At 37.1% G+C, this 18,804-nt stretch overlaps 1 protein-coding gene across 1 annotated transcript in view; it reads right to left on the reverse strand.

Annotated features, from left to right (window-relative positions):
- pico (ras-associated and pleckstrin homology domains-containing protein pico) overlaps positions 1–18,804 on the reverse strand; it is a 196,825-nt gene that overhangs the window by 15,347 nt on the left and 162,674 nt on the right. Inside the window, exon 8 of the mRNA XM_089096227.1 lies at positions 10,045–10,167. Within this exon, the coding sequence (XP_088952353.1) occupies positions 10,045–10,167 (123 nt within the window). The remainder of the gene's footprint in view (positions 1–10,044; positions 10,168–18,804) is intronic.

Raw genomic sequence — 18,804 nt, forward strand, 5'->3', positions numbered from 1 at the left:
AAAACATAACAAAAACTAAGCCCAGGACATTTCTTTCCGACAGATTAGTGTCCCACTGAAGTAGAAGAAAAATCAACAATGCAATACAAAACAATAATTCATTTAGTAAAACGAATATATATTCCAAAACATGACAAAAAAAGAGAAAACAGCAGACAACTAGCTTAGTAATTTTCAAAAAGATTTTAGAAGTTCTCCCAAATCGGAACTGAAATCTATACATTGAACACATAAATCAGCAATCAACTCACTATCAGAAGAATTGGGTCTTATACGTACGGAAATACAGAAGCATCACAGAGCTCATGAAACATAGGCTGATGGAGATTCAGACATGTCATAAGTGCTACCATAGCAAGGCATTTTATGCTTGTAAACAAGAAAACAAACAAAATTAATGGTAAAATGGGAGCAAAAAAGAAACTTTTTGACATATGATAACCAAACAGACGCAGGAGCTAAAAAGACTTCAAGCTTCAAGGTACCTAAGCTAGGATACCATCTACCCCTATTTATATCAACCTGGGCATTAAAATCCTCTGATAGAAATAACTTATTTTTAGCTGGGATGTATTTGTTCCTTAGTCTGTATGTTTCTGTAACTGTATAAACAGATGTCTCCGTCAGTCGGTTCTACAGTGGTGTACACCAATACGACTGATACCTTTCACTTTCTGTTCATAAGTTGAGCAACTAGAATTCTTTTATTGACACCCTTCTCAACCTTAGCAAGACCTAGAAGCTTCCTTATTCATCGTGAGCCCTATATTCTACCTACGCCGTCAGTCCCACCTGAATTAACAAGTTCTAGAACACCTAGTTTCATGTTTCTACACCCTGGAATATGAGTTTCTGTAACTCCTAACAAGTGGAGTTCAAAATTTCTGAATTCGTCAGGTAAAATGTCGATAGTTCTCTTTCACTGTCCTAACGTTCCATGTCGAGATTTTCATGTTATGTAAATCAATGAAACTGTCATCGACTCAGAAAAACTAAAGAGTCGTACCAGTGCAGGCGTTGGACTGAATGGAGGCTTTATGCAAACATTTCGCGCTTGGCTATTCTCTCTTATCAATAAGAGTATGTCCTGTACAAGTAATCTCAAGCCTTTTACTTCTGACGTATTCATGTTTGCAAATATTATACTACGATGGGGAGACAGCTCATTGTAAATAGCACTGCTAGAAAGAGGTTATTTAGCCCAGGAAAGCCCCCCCCCAGAAAAAAAACTGATAAATATCCAAAAGTAAAAATTCAGTGCAATATTCGGAACTTGCGTGTTATATATATCGACCACACCAAAGAAGTGAAGTTAGGTTAATAAAAATGAAATATACCAAAACCTGATGAAAATGAGCTATTTTAGTTACAACTTTAAGGAAACTACAACAGAGAATTATGGAAAGCATGCCACCCAGAGCGCACTATATTAAAAACCTAGCCTAACAACCTCTATATATTGAACATTTAATTAGAATATACCTCAGGCTAAACTGATTATCTCTGAGTGGACACAGAAAACCGGTTTCATTACAGATCGAGAACTAAGTACGGTCGCTATAACACGTAAGTACCCAATATTCTGTCGTTTATCAAACTATATTTCCTCTAGGGGTGCCACCCCTTCAGGCCACCCTGCAGCGCTGTTTAAAGTCATGTGTTGCCGAGCAAGCAGGATCAATAATAATAAAAACCAGGATAAGGTTTAGAATTAGAGATGATAAAAATCCACCGATTTTGCTTTTTATTTAAGTTTTTTTTTCTTCAGACCATTATATTGGAGGTGGTAACATATAAATTAAGACCTCAAATCAGTAATTTATATAATGCAATGCACTTGATTAAGATTATTCTGCAACTATCAAGCTAACAGATGTTCTATTCTTGTATCTATAAAGCTTGTACCACCATATGTCATTCCTGATTTATATCTTCTGATTTCTCTTAATATAAGAAAGAATTGATCATTTCGTTGGGATATTTTCGTCTTAAATTTAGCATTGATCTAATATAGGAGCAGCATTGTCCCTTCAAATTATAAAAAATTCTGTGTCCCTTTTATAGTCTTTTGTCGGGCCTTGATTTCGTGAGAATCAATATGTTTATCTAGTTTCCCTGTTGCATTGTTGTCCCCTCAGCCAGGGGCGTCGTTTAGGAGGGGCAAGGAGTGCAGTTGCCCCCTCCCAATAATGTGGACAAAAAACATTATATAGCCCATGCTCCTTGAATATCCGACAATAGACCCCTCTTTCCCCCCCCCAATGAAAATTTTGTAGATTCGCCCCTGCCCTCAACCAAAGGACTTAAAGATATATATATATATATATATATATATATATATATAAAAAAAAAAAATATAAATATATATATATATATATATATATATATATATATATATATATATATATATATATTATTTTCGAGTCGACTGGAAGAAAATTTTCTTCCTCCTTTCCAAGCCCCATTTAGAGAGCCTCCTATCCCTAATTTACACAATGTCTCTGTTCCTCTTGACCCAAGGACTTGCAACCGTAAGTTTCATACTGATCACGGACCAGAAGCTTTTTGACCATATCCCGTTTCCCCCACACCCTCCCTCATCCCAACAAATGTGTTGTTTTCGCCAGAGACCGAACCTTAAAAGTTTCGAGCCTATCAGACACGAAGATCTAATATACTCTCATATTTCTTACTATAAAACCGTCTGCAAACAGTTAAAAATGTTATAATTTATTACCCAAACCCAGGCATATTTACTGGAACTTTCGACTATTTTGAACAAAATGGCATTCCTAAACATTTGAACTGATATTATCAGGGGTCACGGGGAGCCCGGTAGCAAAAAAAGGTACAGGAGGTGGGCTGGTTAACTCTAATTGTTTTGTCTAATTGTCACATTGAAGGCATGCTACTAAGACGACTTTACTGCCTTTACCTCTTCCTCGCAAAATAAACCTTCCTTCACTTCCAAATGTTTGAAAAAATTTTCTTTCTTTTCTATATCACTTCCTACGACTTCACCACAAGTTAATACGTAAGATAAAAGGATAAGATGATATTTTTCCCAAAAGTCAATCACTAGCTCTAATAGATCCAAACTAACTATTTATGTCAAGTAAAGAAACAAAAAGCAACACACACACGAAAAGCACAAGCAACATAGAACAACAAACAAACAATAAAAACTAACTCAAAATGTTCTAAGACATCTCTTTTTAACACTTTCTTTATCGTTGATTGAGGCACCGTTCCAATGTTTAACTGGGACGACTGAGTACCTGCTCATAGTTTTTTAACATGCCAATAAACTATCTTACTATTATACACTAAAATATATTTTAAAAAATCTTTTTGAATAACCATAACATTGACAAATCCAAAATCGCTGAAACTTTAAGGATTTAACATCATTATTGTATTAAACAGTCTATTTTCATTAGTTCTTCCTAGTATAGGGATTCTTTTTTTTATTGTTGTTAGTTGTTTTACAAGTAAAACCACATTGTTCAAAATAAGTTTCGTTCTTGGGGAAATACAAATGACACTCATGGCATTTAGCGTTTGAGAGGGAAGGTGACGGAGGTACTCTTGTCATCTACCTTGATTAGCCTTAACATAGGGTTATTTTCCTGTTTTGTTATTTATGTTGTGACAAATAATAAACACAGCGCTCGAAATACTAATAGTTTTAGTTTTCAGTAAGCGCATTTTTAAAATTCAGTGTGCTCATAAGACCTACAGCTTTCTGTACATTGACTCACTTGAATAGGAATGAGGTAAATTTAAATTGCGTCCAGATCTTTTCCTACTTCTTGACAAAGGGTTGGATTAGTTTAGAACTAGTCTTTAAGGATGAGTGAGTGTGTTTATACATTGTGTATGTTTAGGTATGTGTCTTTCCGGCACTTACGTGTTAACACGTTGTGTGTGTTTATTTGTACGTACATATATGTGTCTTTCCGGCACTTATGAAATAATAATAATACTTAAGCTAAAAGCTAAAAGAAATCGATAAAAACAAGTATTCAGAATGATGGCCGTGAGAAAAAGACTATAAAAACTAGAATATAAATCAAAAACTTGGAATGTGACGGCATAACAGCCATGGGAGGGCCGAAGGATTGATCTGCCGACTATAGCGAGAGGTAAGCAACGTCCGTTTACATTTGCGAGGGCCAATGGCCTGAGCAAGCGGATGGAGGCGGCAAAAAGCAGGACACAGTAACCTTGCAGTTCGCGCAAAAGTAATGGGTCCTCGAATTATGTAATCAAGACGTCATTCTAAGCTATTCTTTTTTTCAGGGAACAATTTTTGGAATTACTGTAACCATTTTAATATTCCAGGATTGTTTTTGCAAAGTTACACGTTTCTAGCTTGAGCAGATAAGCTTTTTTTAGTACAAACACCAACGAACAAAGATATTTTATTTTATGTATATGCTAGCGGCAAGACCCTTCGTGGGCTTGTCTCCGCTGGCTTTGCGCAGCTCAGATCTTTGGCCGTCACGTGCTTCTTATGATAGCATCAATTTTTATATTTAGCTTCTTTTTTGTTGGTTAACGTTTTTTAGATTTTATAACCTACGTCAATTCCAATATGTTCATTCACACACTTATGAATCATTTTGTGCACGGTTTTGCCATGATGGCATAACTTATTTAATTATGACATTCACTTCGGTTCTTGGCAGGTTAAAATATTTCCATGTTTTCGCACAATTAGATTCAAATTTCATAATCCGCCTAATGTCAGTTACAACCAATCAAGAGATATTCGTGACATGTATATACAAAACAATGAACTTAGATATGATAAACAAAATTAAGGTCAATAACCTAACCTATCTGTATTAATATTAGTAATTTCGTCAGCTGTACTAGAATTATATATAAGCATAAATTAAGCACACGACTTCCTCATATTTGTATATTAATACATGGTATACTCAAGAGATTTTTTCAGCTTAAAATAATTCGGCGGATAGGGAAACCAAGGAAATTTGGCGTTATGCGCTTTGAATCAGTGCTCCGTTTGTGTTTAGTTAGACATACAAAATCAAAATTCAAGGGAAAGTAAGGAGCAACCTTGAAACAAACAGAAATTATTCCATATATGAGGGGGCTACTCCTTCCTCAAACTTCACCCTTTCCGCTAAAGTCTTGAAGTCCTTTAAAAAATGCTTATCATTCAAATTCAACGACCCTTGTTTATCAACCGTTAGTCTGGGACCCACCCGAAGGAATGTGCTCTATTTCAGTTTGTGAGTGGTCAGTGAAATGACCAAGATTTTTCTGTACCAAAGGACAGAGCATGACCTGCTGATCCCGGGAAGGTCCGCTATACCGGTGTGAGACGCAGGCATCAGCAGCTAGAGCAGTTCAAAGTTGCCTTTTCGCTTCTTTTTTTCTCGGTTAGCAACGCCATTTTGAGAGTACAGGATACATGCCCTAAATAGGAAACGCTATTGTCGAGGGAAAGTATCTGGATAGAATGATCCCACAAAAGCCAACAAGCTAATTTCATTATCTCATACATCCAGCATTTATCAGTATTTGCCAGCGTGTTTCAGGCTTCATCAGTGATTTATCAAGTGTAGTGTATCTAGCAAGCGTAGCCTAGTATTAGTAGGCTATAGTATAGTAGTAAGCTATAGCATAGTAGCCTAGTATTTCAGGGGTTGACAACCTTTTGCATCAGCTTCCTGTTCAGTTCCGAGCACAGTTTATAGAATTAGCAGTATGATCATTCCCTATCTCACCCATTATAAAATTAGTGACTTACAAATAAAGTAATCATACTACTTGATGCCCTTTTTATGCTCTTAACCAATATAATAATCATTTTTGTCAAAATGAATTTCCTCCCCCCCCCCTAGGCTATATATACCAATTCAGGGTATATATTTGCACATTAGAGGGAGGGGGGGTAAGTTTTAAACCTACTTCTCATTTGTATAAGAAATAAACTTTACCCCCACTGCCCCAATGTGCAAATATATACCCTGAATTGGTATTAATAGGAGTGGGGGTAAAATTCATTTCTGAAAAAGAGGGGTAGAATATAGAAAATAGAGGGGTATTGTCTGGGTGACAACTATCATGGTGAGAAAGTATAAATTCAGGAATCTAAAAGTTTCAGTTGTATTGACATGCTTCAGGATTTATTTGTAATAGCACTATTTCTTAAATTTAGAAACAGTAGGCTAACAAAGGGGGAATAATTGATAATTTTTTTTTTAACCTTGTTTCCATCAGGGGCATAGCTCTAGTATTTGATAAAATTCTACTTAAGCTACTTTTGGCTATCTTGGATAGGGGATAAGTTAGGAAAATGAAACATTCAGGGATGGATCTACAGGCTAAAGTATGTCCTGGGAAGGTATTTTGAAGTACCTACCTCCACTCCTTCCTCTAGAGGGTCCTGGCCTTTGATTTTGAGTTAAACCTTGCAAAATAGATCTTCTGCTTGAATGAATTAAAACAACAAAATTTTCAGCTTCACAACTTTGCTCAATCCCAAGTATTAAGGTTTTAAAGATATGCAAATACATTTCATATATTAAAAAAAAACAAAAAAAACATTAATATGGCTCAAAATTCTACTCAAATAACAGGAATTATATTTTCAGAACTAAAGCCAGAGAATAAGAAACGAGTAACTGAAAATTAAGGTAAAGAGTTGTTTTGTCAAATTTCAATAGGTTCTACCTGTCATGTAGGCAAATTTCAGGACCCTTTAGTGGGAGAAAGAGTGGAGGTAGGTACTTCAAAATACCATCCCAGGACATACCTTAGCCTGTAGATCCAACTGTCTTTTTGGCAAAATTCTAATTTAGCTACTTTTGGCTATCTTGGATTGGGGTTTGGTTAGGAAAATGAAACTTTCAGGGATGTGTCTACAGGCTTAATTGTGTTCTGGGACGGTATTCTGAAGTACCTACCTCCACTCCTCCCTCTAGAAGGCCCTGACCTTTGATGATTTTTAAATATCTGTGTGTTATGAAAGTGAAACCTAACGTAAGTCTATCGAATCAACCTATTTTGCACCCACCCGCCTAAAAAATCCTGGATCCGCCCCTGAAACCATCACACCTATTCCACCAGTTATTAGAAGAAAAAAAATTACTTTTTTCCACACCTTTCATCAACCCCCCGCCCCCGTCTTTATAAAATCATACATAGGCCAGTTGAGTCCACTGTATGTAAATAGTAGATTAATTAATAATTTTTATATAAATTAATTCATACCTGTGAGATGGGACACTTGCAAACCACTTGGCTGGTTTTACAACAAACGTTCCAACAAACATGAGACTGTCACATCCGCCAGACCCTTCTCTTTTAATTCTTAACATCAAAAACAGTTTTGGCCGAAAGGAGAAAGAAATACTTGAGAAAAACGACGTGATATCCAAACTAGGCGTACAGTAGTGTTAGCTATTTCTGGCGGTTGATTAATTACCGGCATTTTGAACTTCATTTTTTGTACTTTCATTAGGGAGTTCCAGATATTTCTGGCTATCTCAAAAATTGATAATTGGCTTCAACTTTTCACTTCTTTTTTTTTGTATCTTTTTTGTCTGTTTTGCCTTTTTTTTTGTCATGATGGTGAAATATACAATCATAGAAATGGTGTTAGGGTTTTGAAAAGGTGCCTGCAGTCTATTTTACACTGATCTGTGTGCTCTTTTGATCTGTGTGCTGACATGATTTCCGCTGGAAATCATGTCAGCTTGAAAGACAGCAGCGGTTGCCACAAGCACAGAGGTGCGAACGCTAGAGCACAAATATTGCTGGGAAGGAATTCAAAGCTGTCCAACTGGACCTCCATCTTGGCGAGTTCGAAGACAAAAAGTCAGCTCCTTGAGGTTCTCTTTGAGATTTGTGAAGGGTCTGTGGATCTCGTCAAGCAAGGTGTGACACTGTATCTCTCGGGAGGCTTTTCAGATTGGATGAAAGTTGCGAAATTGCCAGCAAATGTGAGTGTAGAAGATTACGAAGAGCGTCTCAGCTCAGACCATGAAGAAGCGGACACAAGGATAATTTTACATGTCCTTGATGCTCTAGGTAGAAACTTCAAGGAGATTGCTGTGCTAGCAAATGACACTGACATAGTTGTTGGACTTCTGTATCACTGCTGTCAGCTATTTGAAAAGAAGGAGCTGGTTGGTCTTGCCATACATGTGAATTTTCAGAAGTATTCTGTGCCAATTCACCAGCTTTGTGAAGTCCCGCCAAACAGTTTGCTCAGTTGCCTGCCAGTGGTCCACTGTGTGACTGGGTGTGATACCGTCAGTTATTCTTATGGCAAGGGCAAAAAGTTACCTATGAAAGTAGCTAAAAGATGGAACCTCTCGGAGGATATACGGAACGTGATTTTGAGGCTAAGGTGTGACAATGCCCATGCTGTCTTGGAAGAATTTACATCTGCCTGCTGAAAGGTAGTCGTAGCAATGTACGGCAAAGACCCTGGTGACTTCAGGTCTTTGAACGATTTGCGCATTCACCTGTACCCAAGAAAACGGGAACTGAAATACTTGCCTCCGACGGATGACGCTTTTTCTTTTCACGCTATGCGTTCTTTGCTACAGGTCAAATTAATGTTGGAAGCAAACTTGCCAGGGCCTTCGCCAGTTGACCCTACTCGATTTGGCTGGACTTTTTTGAAAGACAAAATCTGTCCAGTTCCAATGGGGGGAGATCCTTTCCCACAAGGTACCAGTCCTGAATACTGCCTTTGTTGAACTTGCTTTAGAGCCTGCCCGTGTGTTGACAAGAACAGAGGCTGTGATTTGTTGTGTCAGTGTGCAGGAAAATGTAACGAATCGGCAGATGAGTCCTCGGAAGACAAGTTTTGAAATTTGGACGATTCGTTCTTATATGTAATAGCCATTTGTTCTTTTAGTTGTTTCATTTTGAGTTAAAAGTTTCTTAGCTGTTCAGTTTCTCCTCTTCTCTGCTGCGAGGTGAATTCGCAACGTTTCCTGTATTAGGTTTCTAGAATCGATGCATTTCTGGCTTTACTTTGACACTTACACATTTTATTCATAGCTAAAAGCTGAAGAAACCTAAAACTTTGATCTTACAACGACACGCCAACATTTCTCAACAATATAGCGGTCGTTTCCGTAATCAGCATGGTCAGTTACGTTGGGTCCAACCTCCGTTTCGCGGTCATCTCGCTGACCACACCTGTGTCAGTTTTCAGAGGCTGGGTCCTAGACTACGTCACTTCTAAAGAATTGTGACAAAAAGTCAAACTTTAGCATTAAGAGCGAGGGGTGAGGAAGGGGCATTCCATCTTATACAAAATAGTATCTGTTCGTTTACGTTTTAATGTTGCTTCTTACTTTCACTTGAAAAAACTAGTAGTTTGTTTAATTATTTCTGACTGCTTTTCGAATCATGCATGAAATTCCTTCCCCCTCCATGTAAAATTTCTCCTAGAAAATACACAGCGGAAACTTTTCTCCCCAAGGATTATTTTATACGTGGGAAATCCCCCCCACGACCCCGCTATAGTTATCAGGATTCCGCTCTTTAGAGTTTCTGTTACTATTGGGCCGAGTCGCTCTTTACTTACAGTTCGTCACCACGAATTGTTTGACGACATAGATCTTTTACCCAAAGAATGCGAGTGTATATTATAGAGACTATTAAACTATCTATAAAATCGATTTCGTACGGTGATTTTCCATAATGTTATAGAAATACAAAAAGGGCACAAAGGTCAATCATATCTTTGGCATGCCTCCCAACTACAGAAAGAAAAATATTTGGGTAAAAACCAGGGCCGTATCCAGGATTTTTGTTCAGGGGGGGGTTTACTAATTTTTGACTTTTGGGGGGGGGGGGGTTTACCAATTTTTGACTCAGTTTTCGACTAATTTTACTGATTTTTACCTTGGTTTTACTAATTTTCGACTTATTTTCGAGTCGGTCAAAAATTTCGGGGGGGGGGTTCAAACCGGGTAAACCCCCCCCCCCCTGGATACGGCCTTGGTAAAAACCGTGTTTTTTTCTGGGGAAATGATTGTCACTCACCGATGGAGATAGATGTGAACTAAGCAATGTATCAAAGGAACTGGATCGGTTACTATAAGTACTGCTGGTTTCTGACTGCCTCTGTTTATGTTGCCTGTAATTATCCCTCAGCCGCTTCCCGTACTGGAAAAAGAAAGATTAATAGTTTGAAAATTATAATAAGTCTTTGAAAAACTATAAACTATAATGAAATACTTTGAAATCGAAATGTATATCCTATGCCGTAAATGTAATGAACGAAATAGTGAAGGGGCAAAAACTTAAAAATAACAAAAGTTATAGCAAATAAAAGTGGTGCTCAGGCTAAGGTGTTTACACTTTACTAAAAACAGAAAATATTTTTAATATTTTGCTTTTTTCATTATTACATTGACAAATTAGATATTGTTCAAAATTCTAGTAATTTGTGTTTTTAATATATCAGTATACCTAAAGTCTCTTTAGTCTAGTATGCAAGAGATATTTTTAAATCCATTCTTTCCAAATGCATAGAAAATAAATTTAAGTCAATTCAAAATATTTCCTTAGAAAATTCAACTGATGGTTTCAAAAATTGTCAATTGACATTTTAAAAGTCGAATTTAGGCATCAGTTTCTTTTCTTTTGAATGAAGAAGAATCAAAAGAAAAAATAGTGGCAACAAAAATTTAAATGAAAACTACACTGAAACTTACAATTTGCAACTTACAAATTGTATTTTTTTTTCTAAGAAATTGTTTTTTTTTTGTGTTGGACACCCTTTAAACAAATTTACTCAAAAACACGATGCATGTTTTGCCTACCTTAGAAGTACAAGTAGCATATTCGTGATCAGAAACCCTACGGATAATAGGCTTAAAAAACAGATTCAAAAGATGAAAGGTCCACTTTCTAGAGAAGTTCAACAAGAACAAGGTTTTTTTGCTTTTCTTGTCAATAGATATCCGATAGGTTCTTACAATAATGCATATTATTTTGATTTTGGGAGGAGAATTCAAGTCTAGACACACTCCCCCTCCCCCCTCCCCTAGATAGTGTCTTGTTTAAACCGTCGAAAACTTTGAAGCACAATTTTTCAAAATAATGAAAATTGCACGTACGGCATCAAATTTAAACTTTTTTATTAGCATTTTTTCTACGGAAGCAAAGAGCGAAGTTGAAACTTAAAACGAAAAAAAAATACTTCACAGACTACGCAAGATATTTACAAACTTAGCTCAAATTAACCGGTTCGAATTTTTTTTTAGTATCTTTAGAATTGTAAAAACAAGCACTTTACTGAAAATATAAAAACCGACCCCCCAAAAAACAGGATATTCTCTTAGGAGCAAAAAATTCATAAATTGCCTGCAGATATTAAAACACTAATTTATAAGGCTCCTAATAGTCTTTCACCAGCCATGATATCGATGACATTTGGTATACAATAATAATCTTCTACAAAACTCGAGGAAGCTCAGTTTTACTAACAGCTGGGATTTTGTTCTTTTTTTATTATTTAATTAAAATTAAAGAACAAGATCGCCAAAAAAAACAAAAAAAAAACAAACAAGTGAATTATAATGATTTGTATTATGTTCCATTTTTATATCATCTCCAAAAGAAAAAAAAGTATACTTTTTACCTGACCTTAAGAAGCTTAAGGGGCGTAAGGGGCGTCAGGGGCGTTAGCCCTACTCCTGTTTGTTGTAATTTTTGTTCGTTTTAAGTTCGACTGAATTATTAATTTAAATTTCTGTTCGTCATGGGTATCATCTATTCATTGATAGTAGATTCTGTTGATTGTAAGTTTGAATCATGATATGAAATTATTTTTGCTTTTGCTGTCTGAGGTGACAACCTTCCTTGTGACGTTAATTTATTATGTCTTTGTTTTAGGGCAATAAATTAATTGCTTGAGAAATAATGAATCAAAATCTTTATCAATTAGCCTTTTCCTGAAAAAAGAAAAAGCCAAATACAACGAAGATAGCACTATGTATTGTAGATATACTCAGGGGTGTAGCTCCTGCATTTTTATTAGGGGGGGGGGGGGGGTCCATATATGGATAGTCAAGAGGCTTGGGAAGGGGGACAACTCCTTCCCCCCCAATGATGCCCCAGGCTATACTCAGATTTGTATTTTCGCTCTGTATCTCTCTGAATTTATATCCAGTTTTACATCGATTCCTATGGCCCTGTCTCGGTGCGTTTCGTGAGCGCGAAACACTTGAGCACATAATCCTCAAGCCTTTTCAAACACCGTCAAAAACTGCCCACTCGAATTTTAGCTTCACAACGAATATTTCCTCAGCCCATTAATTCTGAATTTCAAAAACTTGAAGACGTGTATACTGTGACAGGTTACGGAAAAAAACGATTTATTGCGCAGATAAGCTATTGATAAGAGCAGTACTACGGCATTAGCTTTATTAAGGCACTGACAGGTGGGCTGTATAGAATATTGGAAATCGATACGTTACCCCTGTTTTATAAGTGATTTCTTTGTTACGCTCTACTATGGATAAGTTATCTTGTTCAGCATGAATGTATTGGAGCAAATCAATTTACTACGAATGATTGGACTCGACTACGTCTTTCTCTTTGCATGGAAAGAGATCAAGTACTTTCAAATTTCCGAATATTAATTTGAAACACAATTACCGGTCTTTGATATGGGCAGTTTTACAGATATTATTATAATAGTCAAAATGAGAGTCAATTTATATGCAGTCACATAGGCAGCGTTAAAGGTAGTTTCTTCAGTTCCGATTTTTGTTGCCCAGTTACCTATTGACAGATTCTCTTTTCTCAAATTCTCAAAAATATCACACTAGGGTAAATAGGCGCTTCTGGGACAATACTTTATTTAAAATCTAATCAAACTCAAACAGCAAGTCAAAGAAAAGTAATGAGAAAAAGGTTGGCATACTCTTTACACTATATAGCCTCAGTATTATAACCTCTTAATATCCACAGTAATGACATAATTTTTACCTCCAACATTACCAAATTAAACCATTATAAGGAAACAATACTTATCAAATAACTAAGCAACCGCTCTGAACTAAATAACTTGATGCCCATTGTACGAGATAATATAAAAATATCGACAATGTCAATGTTAATGTTATCGATATGTTAATGTTATTGTATCGGTGGATTGATAGTCTTCTGAAGTATCGATAATTTTTGCTGGTTGATTTGGTATCCGCGTATAAACTGCCTACAGATCAAACCTTTTTTAAGTTTAATTAGCAACAACTAAATTTAAAAAAAGGCATTGCCTTCTTGGTCCAAATTGAGATTTTCAAAACCATTCCAAAAAATGGCGTTATAGGTGTAAAAGATACATCTCCACTATTTGACCCTTTCAGTTTTTTTATCCTTGAAATAGTCAAGCCTTATCAACAAAAATGAGCCAGAAATGATTCAAAATTATTATAGCAAAATAATACACATCTTAATACACATCTTACACATCTAAGTGAGTGCGAGTGGCGGTTTCATTTTTGAGCCTTTTTACAGGCCATTGAGCCTTTGTGGGGATTTGTAGACTGTTGTTTAATTATTGTACTGTTATATGGAAAATAAATCGATCTATCTGATAAATATATCAATCTACCTAAGATGACGATATTCCTTGGCTGAAAAAAAAAATCTCATTTAGGAGGGATTTAAAATGTAAAAAAGAAGAAAAGAATGATGCACCTAACTAGCTGGGTGAGCTGCTAAAGAAGGATTCATTGTAATATTCATTATCCGGAGTTCCGAGTTTCCTAGGATGCAGCTTTTGTGCTAAGTACGAAGCAAGGCTTCGCCTTGTCGGACCAGCAAAAGACTTTCTTAAATATTTCTAAATCTATAAGAGGCAAAACCACTCGACTGACAATTTTAAACCAAGTGCGCGGACAGTGTTGTCACACCTAGTGACTTATCCATAGTGTAATTTTTTTCTTCAGTGACGTTTTTCCTGTGGTTGTTTTTTTTACTTATTGAGCTTTATCTTCAGTTTCTAGTCATTAACATATCGTTTTAGGTTTAAAAGTTCAACTTCAATGGTGAACTTTTAATTCTGTTTAGACGCAGTGTTTGGGATTGGGATGTTTCAGGTTTTTTTTCGAAGTTCCTAAAAATCTCTTTTCATAATTACAAATCACTTCCAAATCAACGTCAATTGAAGATTTTTTCTCACAAAACAGTTTCTTTGAAAAGACGCTCCTTGATTTTTGGTTACAACGCTCTTTGCTAGGTTGCATGTACCCATGTAACCATGATTAGGGCAATGAACATAAAAAGTGCGGAGAAAAGACACATCGGCCTAGCTCATATTCTTTTTATCTGTCAGCTATCAAGTAGAACCGCAAACATCTCCTAACCACAAAAAAAGTATTTAATTAAATTCCAGCCTCATCTCTGTACGGAAGGCATAAAAACTTAAAATTTCTTCAAAATACATTCAGAGCCTGCGCACATAGCAAACTTGGTGTCTAAGGCAACCGCCATCTAGTCCCAAACGGTCGAAAAGTAGTGTGCAATCCTACTAAATATGATGTCACAACAAAACATTTGAGGAGATGAATTCAGGAAACCTATAAACAGGGTTGCCACCGGTGACACTTTTGTGCCACTTTTGGCACTTTTTTTAAGAGGCACTTTTCGGGAAACGTGAAACTATTGTGACACTGTTTAGTAAAAGTAGTATTTTTTTCAAAGTAGAGGTTTTTTGTACCCAAAAAGTTTTTTTTTTTTTTTTTTTTTTACCGGAAGGAAAACTGTCAATGTAGAAGCATCAATATCCTTTTTTCTTTCATTTTTCCATCTCTCTGTTTTCAGACTCAGAAACACTCTATTGCTATGTTTATGCTCTTTCGTATTAATCATAAATATTAAGCTTCATCATCATCACATTGATCATAAATAACAGCCATTTTGGAAACCTGCTGATTAATCGCCACCAAAAAAGGATTGGACGCAATTCCTCCTTTTAGCTATTTCCTGGTCAGGAAGGTTTGGGTGTGTAATAAGTCATATTTTCCTTAAGTTTTGTCTCCCATGTACCTCACACGAAGGATATCCTACAGTTTTTGCCAAGTAAATTATTTGAAAGAGTTTGTGTCTGACCGAATATTGGTTGTATTTATCATAGGGTCATCAATAGCTGCAATCTATGTTCGGGACATTCTGTTCAGTATTTTCAGAGAAAAGTTTCAAGTACCCAAATGTACTGTAATAATCCAAATAGTCCATTGCGGGGAAAAACTGGATGAAAAACTGTCAATGTAGACGAGTATTGTTGTCCCTTTTTTTCCGTTTTCTCAAACGAAAAAAAGCTCGGATGGCTTTTTCCCTTTGCTTTTTTCTTTCCTTTTTCGCGCTATGAGCAAAGACTACTCAGAACAAAACAGAGAAATTGGTGCTCTGTGAGACGAATTCCCATTTTATACAGTAAGCACCATTTGCGCGTTAGCGGGTTTTAAGGGGAGGGCTGGAAATTTGACAAGATTGGAAGTGCGGCGCAAAGCAGAGAATCAGCACCGCCTAAGTGAAGTCAATATTACTTTTTTGTAGTTTATGGATGGCATTAGAGCCGACTTTTCATGTTTGAAAACTAAAAAAATGCGGAAAACTGTGCGGAGGTGATCCCAAGCGGATTGGCCAATATTTTCAATTTAAAAAGCTTGTTGGTACTAGCGCGAGCGATGCGAAGCATCGGGAGAGGCAAATTTTTGGAAAATGATGAAATTTTTGGAAAATGACTTTTTATACGAAATTGACACTATTTTGCCACCCAGTGACACCAAAAAACCTGCTGAGTGGCAACCCTGCCTATAAAACTAAAGCAAAGCATCTTGGTTTTCAGAGGCAACGCTGTAGCGTTGCATATATATATATTATAGTATAAAGGCCAATAGGCCATAGGGCTCCAATGTTTTTTTTTTTTTTTTTTTTTTTTTTTTTTTTCCAGAGGCACTTTATATGGAACGGGTCGTCGCAGAAACTTCAAAGAGGGCTGTTTCGATTCGAAATCGAGAGTTCTAGTGCCCTTTTTAATTAACGAAAGTGATTGGAGGGCCAATAGCCCCCCCCCCCACACCCACCATTCCCCCTAACACATCCAATAAAAATTTTGAGATAGCCATTTTGTTCAGCGTAGTTGATTTCCAGATAGAAAATATATTTTTGAGGAGGACACTCCCCCACAACCCTCAGGGCAAGGGGTTTAAGTTATGCCCTGGGGGGCATATAAGGTTTTTATAGAAGGCGTTGTCGTAGAAACTTCCAAACAGGCTCAATCGATTGGAAATTAAAGGGCCAGTGCCCTTTTTAATAGTCGAAAGTGATTGGAGTGTAACTAGCCCCCTCCCCCCCCCCACCCATCATTTCCCCAAACACATCCAATTAAAATTTTGAAATAGCCATTTTGTTCAGCGTAGTTGATTTCCACATAGAAAATATGTCTTTGAGGAGGACACTCCCTCACAACCCTCAGGGCAAGGGTTTTAGGTTATGCCCTAGGGGCTCAGAAGATTTTTCATAGAATACGCTGTCGTAGAAACTTCAAAATTACTTCATTCGGTTGGACATTCAAACAGCTAGTACCCTTTTTCATAGTCGAAAGTGATTGGAGGGCAACTAGCCCCCCCACGCCCATTATTCCAATCAAAATTTTGAGTTAGCCATTTTGATCAGCGTAGTTGATTTCCAAATAGAAAATATCTTTATGAGGAGGTCACTTCCCCACAAACTCCGGGGGAAGGGTTTTAAGTTATGCCCTAGGGGCATATAAGGTTTTTATAGAAGGTGTTGTCGTAGAAACTTCAAAACAGGCTCATTCGATTGGAAATTAAAAGGCTAGTGCCCTTTTTAATAGTCGAAAGTGATTAGAGTGGAACTAGCCCGCCCCCCTCCCACGCCCATCATTTCCCCAAACACATCCACTAAAAATTTTGAGATAGCCATTTTGTTCAGCGTAGTTGATTTCCAGATGGAAAATATGTTTTTGAGGAGAACACTCCCCCATAACCTTCTGGGCAAGGGTTTTAAGTTATGCCCTGGGGGCATATAAGGTTTTTATAGAAGGCGTTGTCGTAGAAACTTCAAAACATGCTCATTCGATTGGAAATTCAAAGGGATAGTGCAATTCAAAGGGAAATTCAAAAGGATAGGGGAACTAGCCCCCCCCACGCCCATCATTCCCCCCAAAAAATCCAATCGAAATTTTGAGATAGCCATTTTGTTCAGCGTAGTTGATTTTCACATAGAAAACATGTTTTTGAGGAGGAAAATCCCCCACAACCCTCAGGGCAAGGGTTTTAAGTTATGCCCTGGGGGCATATAAGGTTTTTATAGAAGGCGTTGTCATAGAAACTTCAAAAAAAGGCTCATTCGATTGGAAATTCAAAGGGACAGTGCCCTTTTTAATAGTCGAAAGTTATTGGAGGGCAACTAGCCCCCCCCCTTCCACGCCCACCATTCCCCCAAACACATCAAATCAAAATTTTGAGATAGCCATTTTGTTCAGGGTAGTTGATTTCCAGATAGAAAATATGTTTTTGAGGAGGACAACCCCCCAAAACCCTGAGGGCAAGTGTTTTAAGTTATGCCCTGGGGGCATATAAGGTTTTTTATAGAAGGCGTTGTCGTAGAAACTTAAAAAAAGCCTCATTCGATTGGAAATTCAAAGGGATAGTGCCCTTTTTAATAGTCAAAAGTGACTGATGGGAAACTAGCCCCCCCCACGCTCATTATTCCCCCAAACACATCGCATCAAAATTTTGAGAGAGCCATTTCGTTCAGCATAGTTGATTTCCATATAGAAAATATATTTTTGAGGAGGACAATCCCCCACAACCCTCAGGGCAAGGGTTTTAAGTTATGCCCTGCGGGCATATAAGGTTTTTATAGAAGGCGTTGTCGTAAAAACTTTAAAAAAGGCTCATTCGATTAGAAATTCAAAGGGCTAGTGCCCTTCTAAATAGTCGAAAGTGATGTTATTTCATAGTCGAATAGTCGAATAGATTTAATAGTCGAAAGTAATTTGAGGGCAACGAACCCCCCTCTCACGCCCACCTTTTCCCAAAACACATCCAATCAAAATTTTGAGACAGCCATTTAATTAAACGTAGTTTTGAGTTCTGGAAATATGTCTTTGAGGATGATAACTCCCCCACAGCCCTCAGGGCAAGGGTTGTTATTTAAGGATTCTCTGAATCCTTCCCATTATTTCTTATGGAAGGGATGCTCGTATAAACTTTAGAGAGGACTCATTTGACTGAAAAGTGAAAGTTCTTGTTCAATTTTTCAGAGTCGAAAGAGATTGGAGGGTAACTAGCCCCCCCCCCTCCTCCACGCCCTAAATGCATCAGATAAAAAATTTGAGATAGACAATTTGTTAAAATAGTTCAAAGTTCTGATAACAAAAAACTCCGGTGTCGACACAGCCCCCCAGGGCCCGGGGATAGGCGTTTTAAGTTATGCCCTAGGGCGAAACTTATTGAGGAGGATTTATAACTTATGGGAGGATGTTTTATTTGGGAAGAGCGCACAGTACATGTACCATAATTATACTACTTAAAGGTTCAGATGCATAATCTGTGATAGATAAAAAACTATTTTAGCACACAAATTCATATGAAGGTCAAGTCCAAACAGCAGTGAAGCCTTTGAGCCATTAAGGAAAAAGGTCAAAACCCTCTTATTGGAGCTATTTTTTCAATCCGTTCATTGTTGTCAATCACTGTACATAATTTATGCAAGCTGTCTATTGTTCATATATAAGGTTCTTATCAAAGAGGTGAT

The sequence above is a fragment of the Artemia sp. Qi Xiang Cuo genome, chromosome 10 (assembly GCF_049724085.1).
Source record: "Artemia sp. Qi Xiang Cuo chromosome 10, ASM4972408v1, whole genome shotgun sequence".
NCBI classification, from domain to species: Eukaryota; Metazoa; Arthropoda; class Branchiopoda; order Anostraca; family Artemiidae; genus Artemia; species Artemia sp. Qi Xiang Cuo.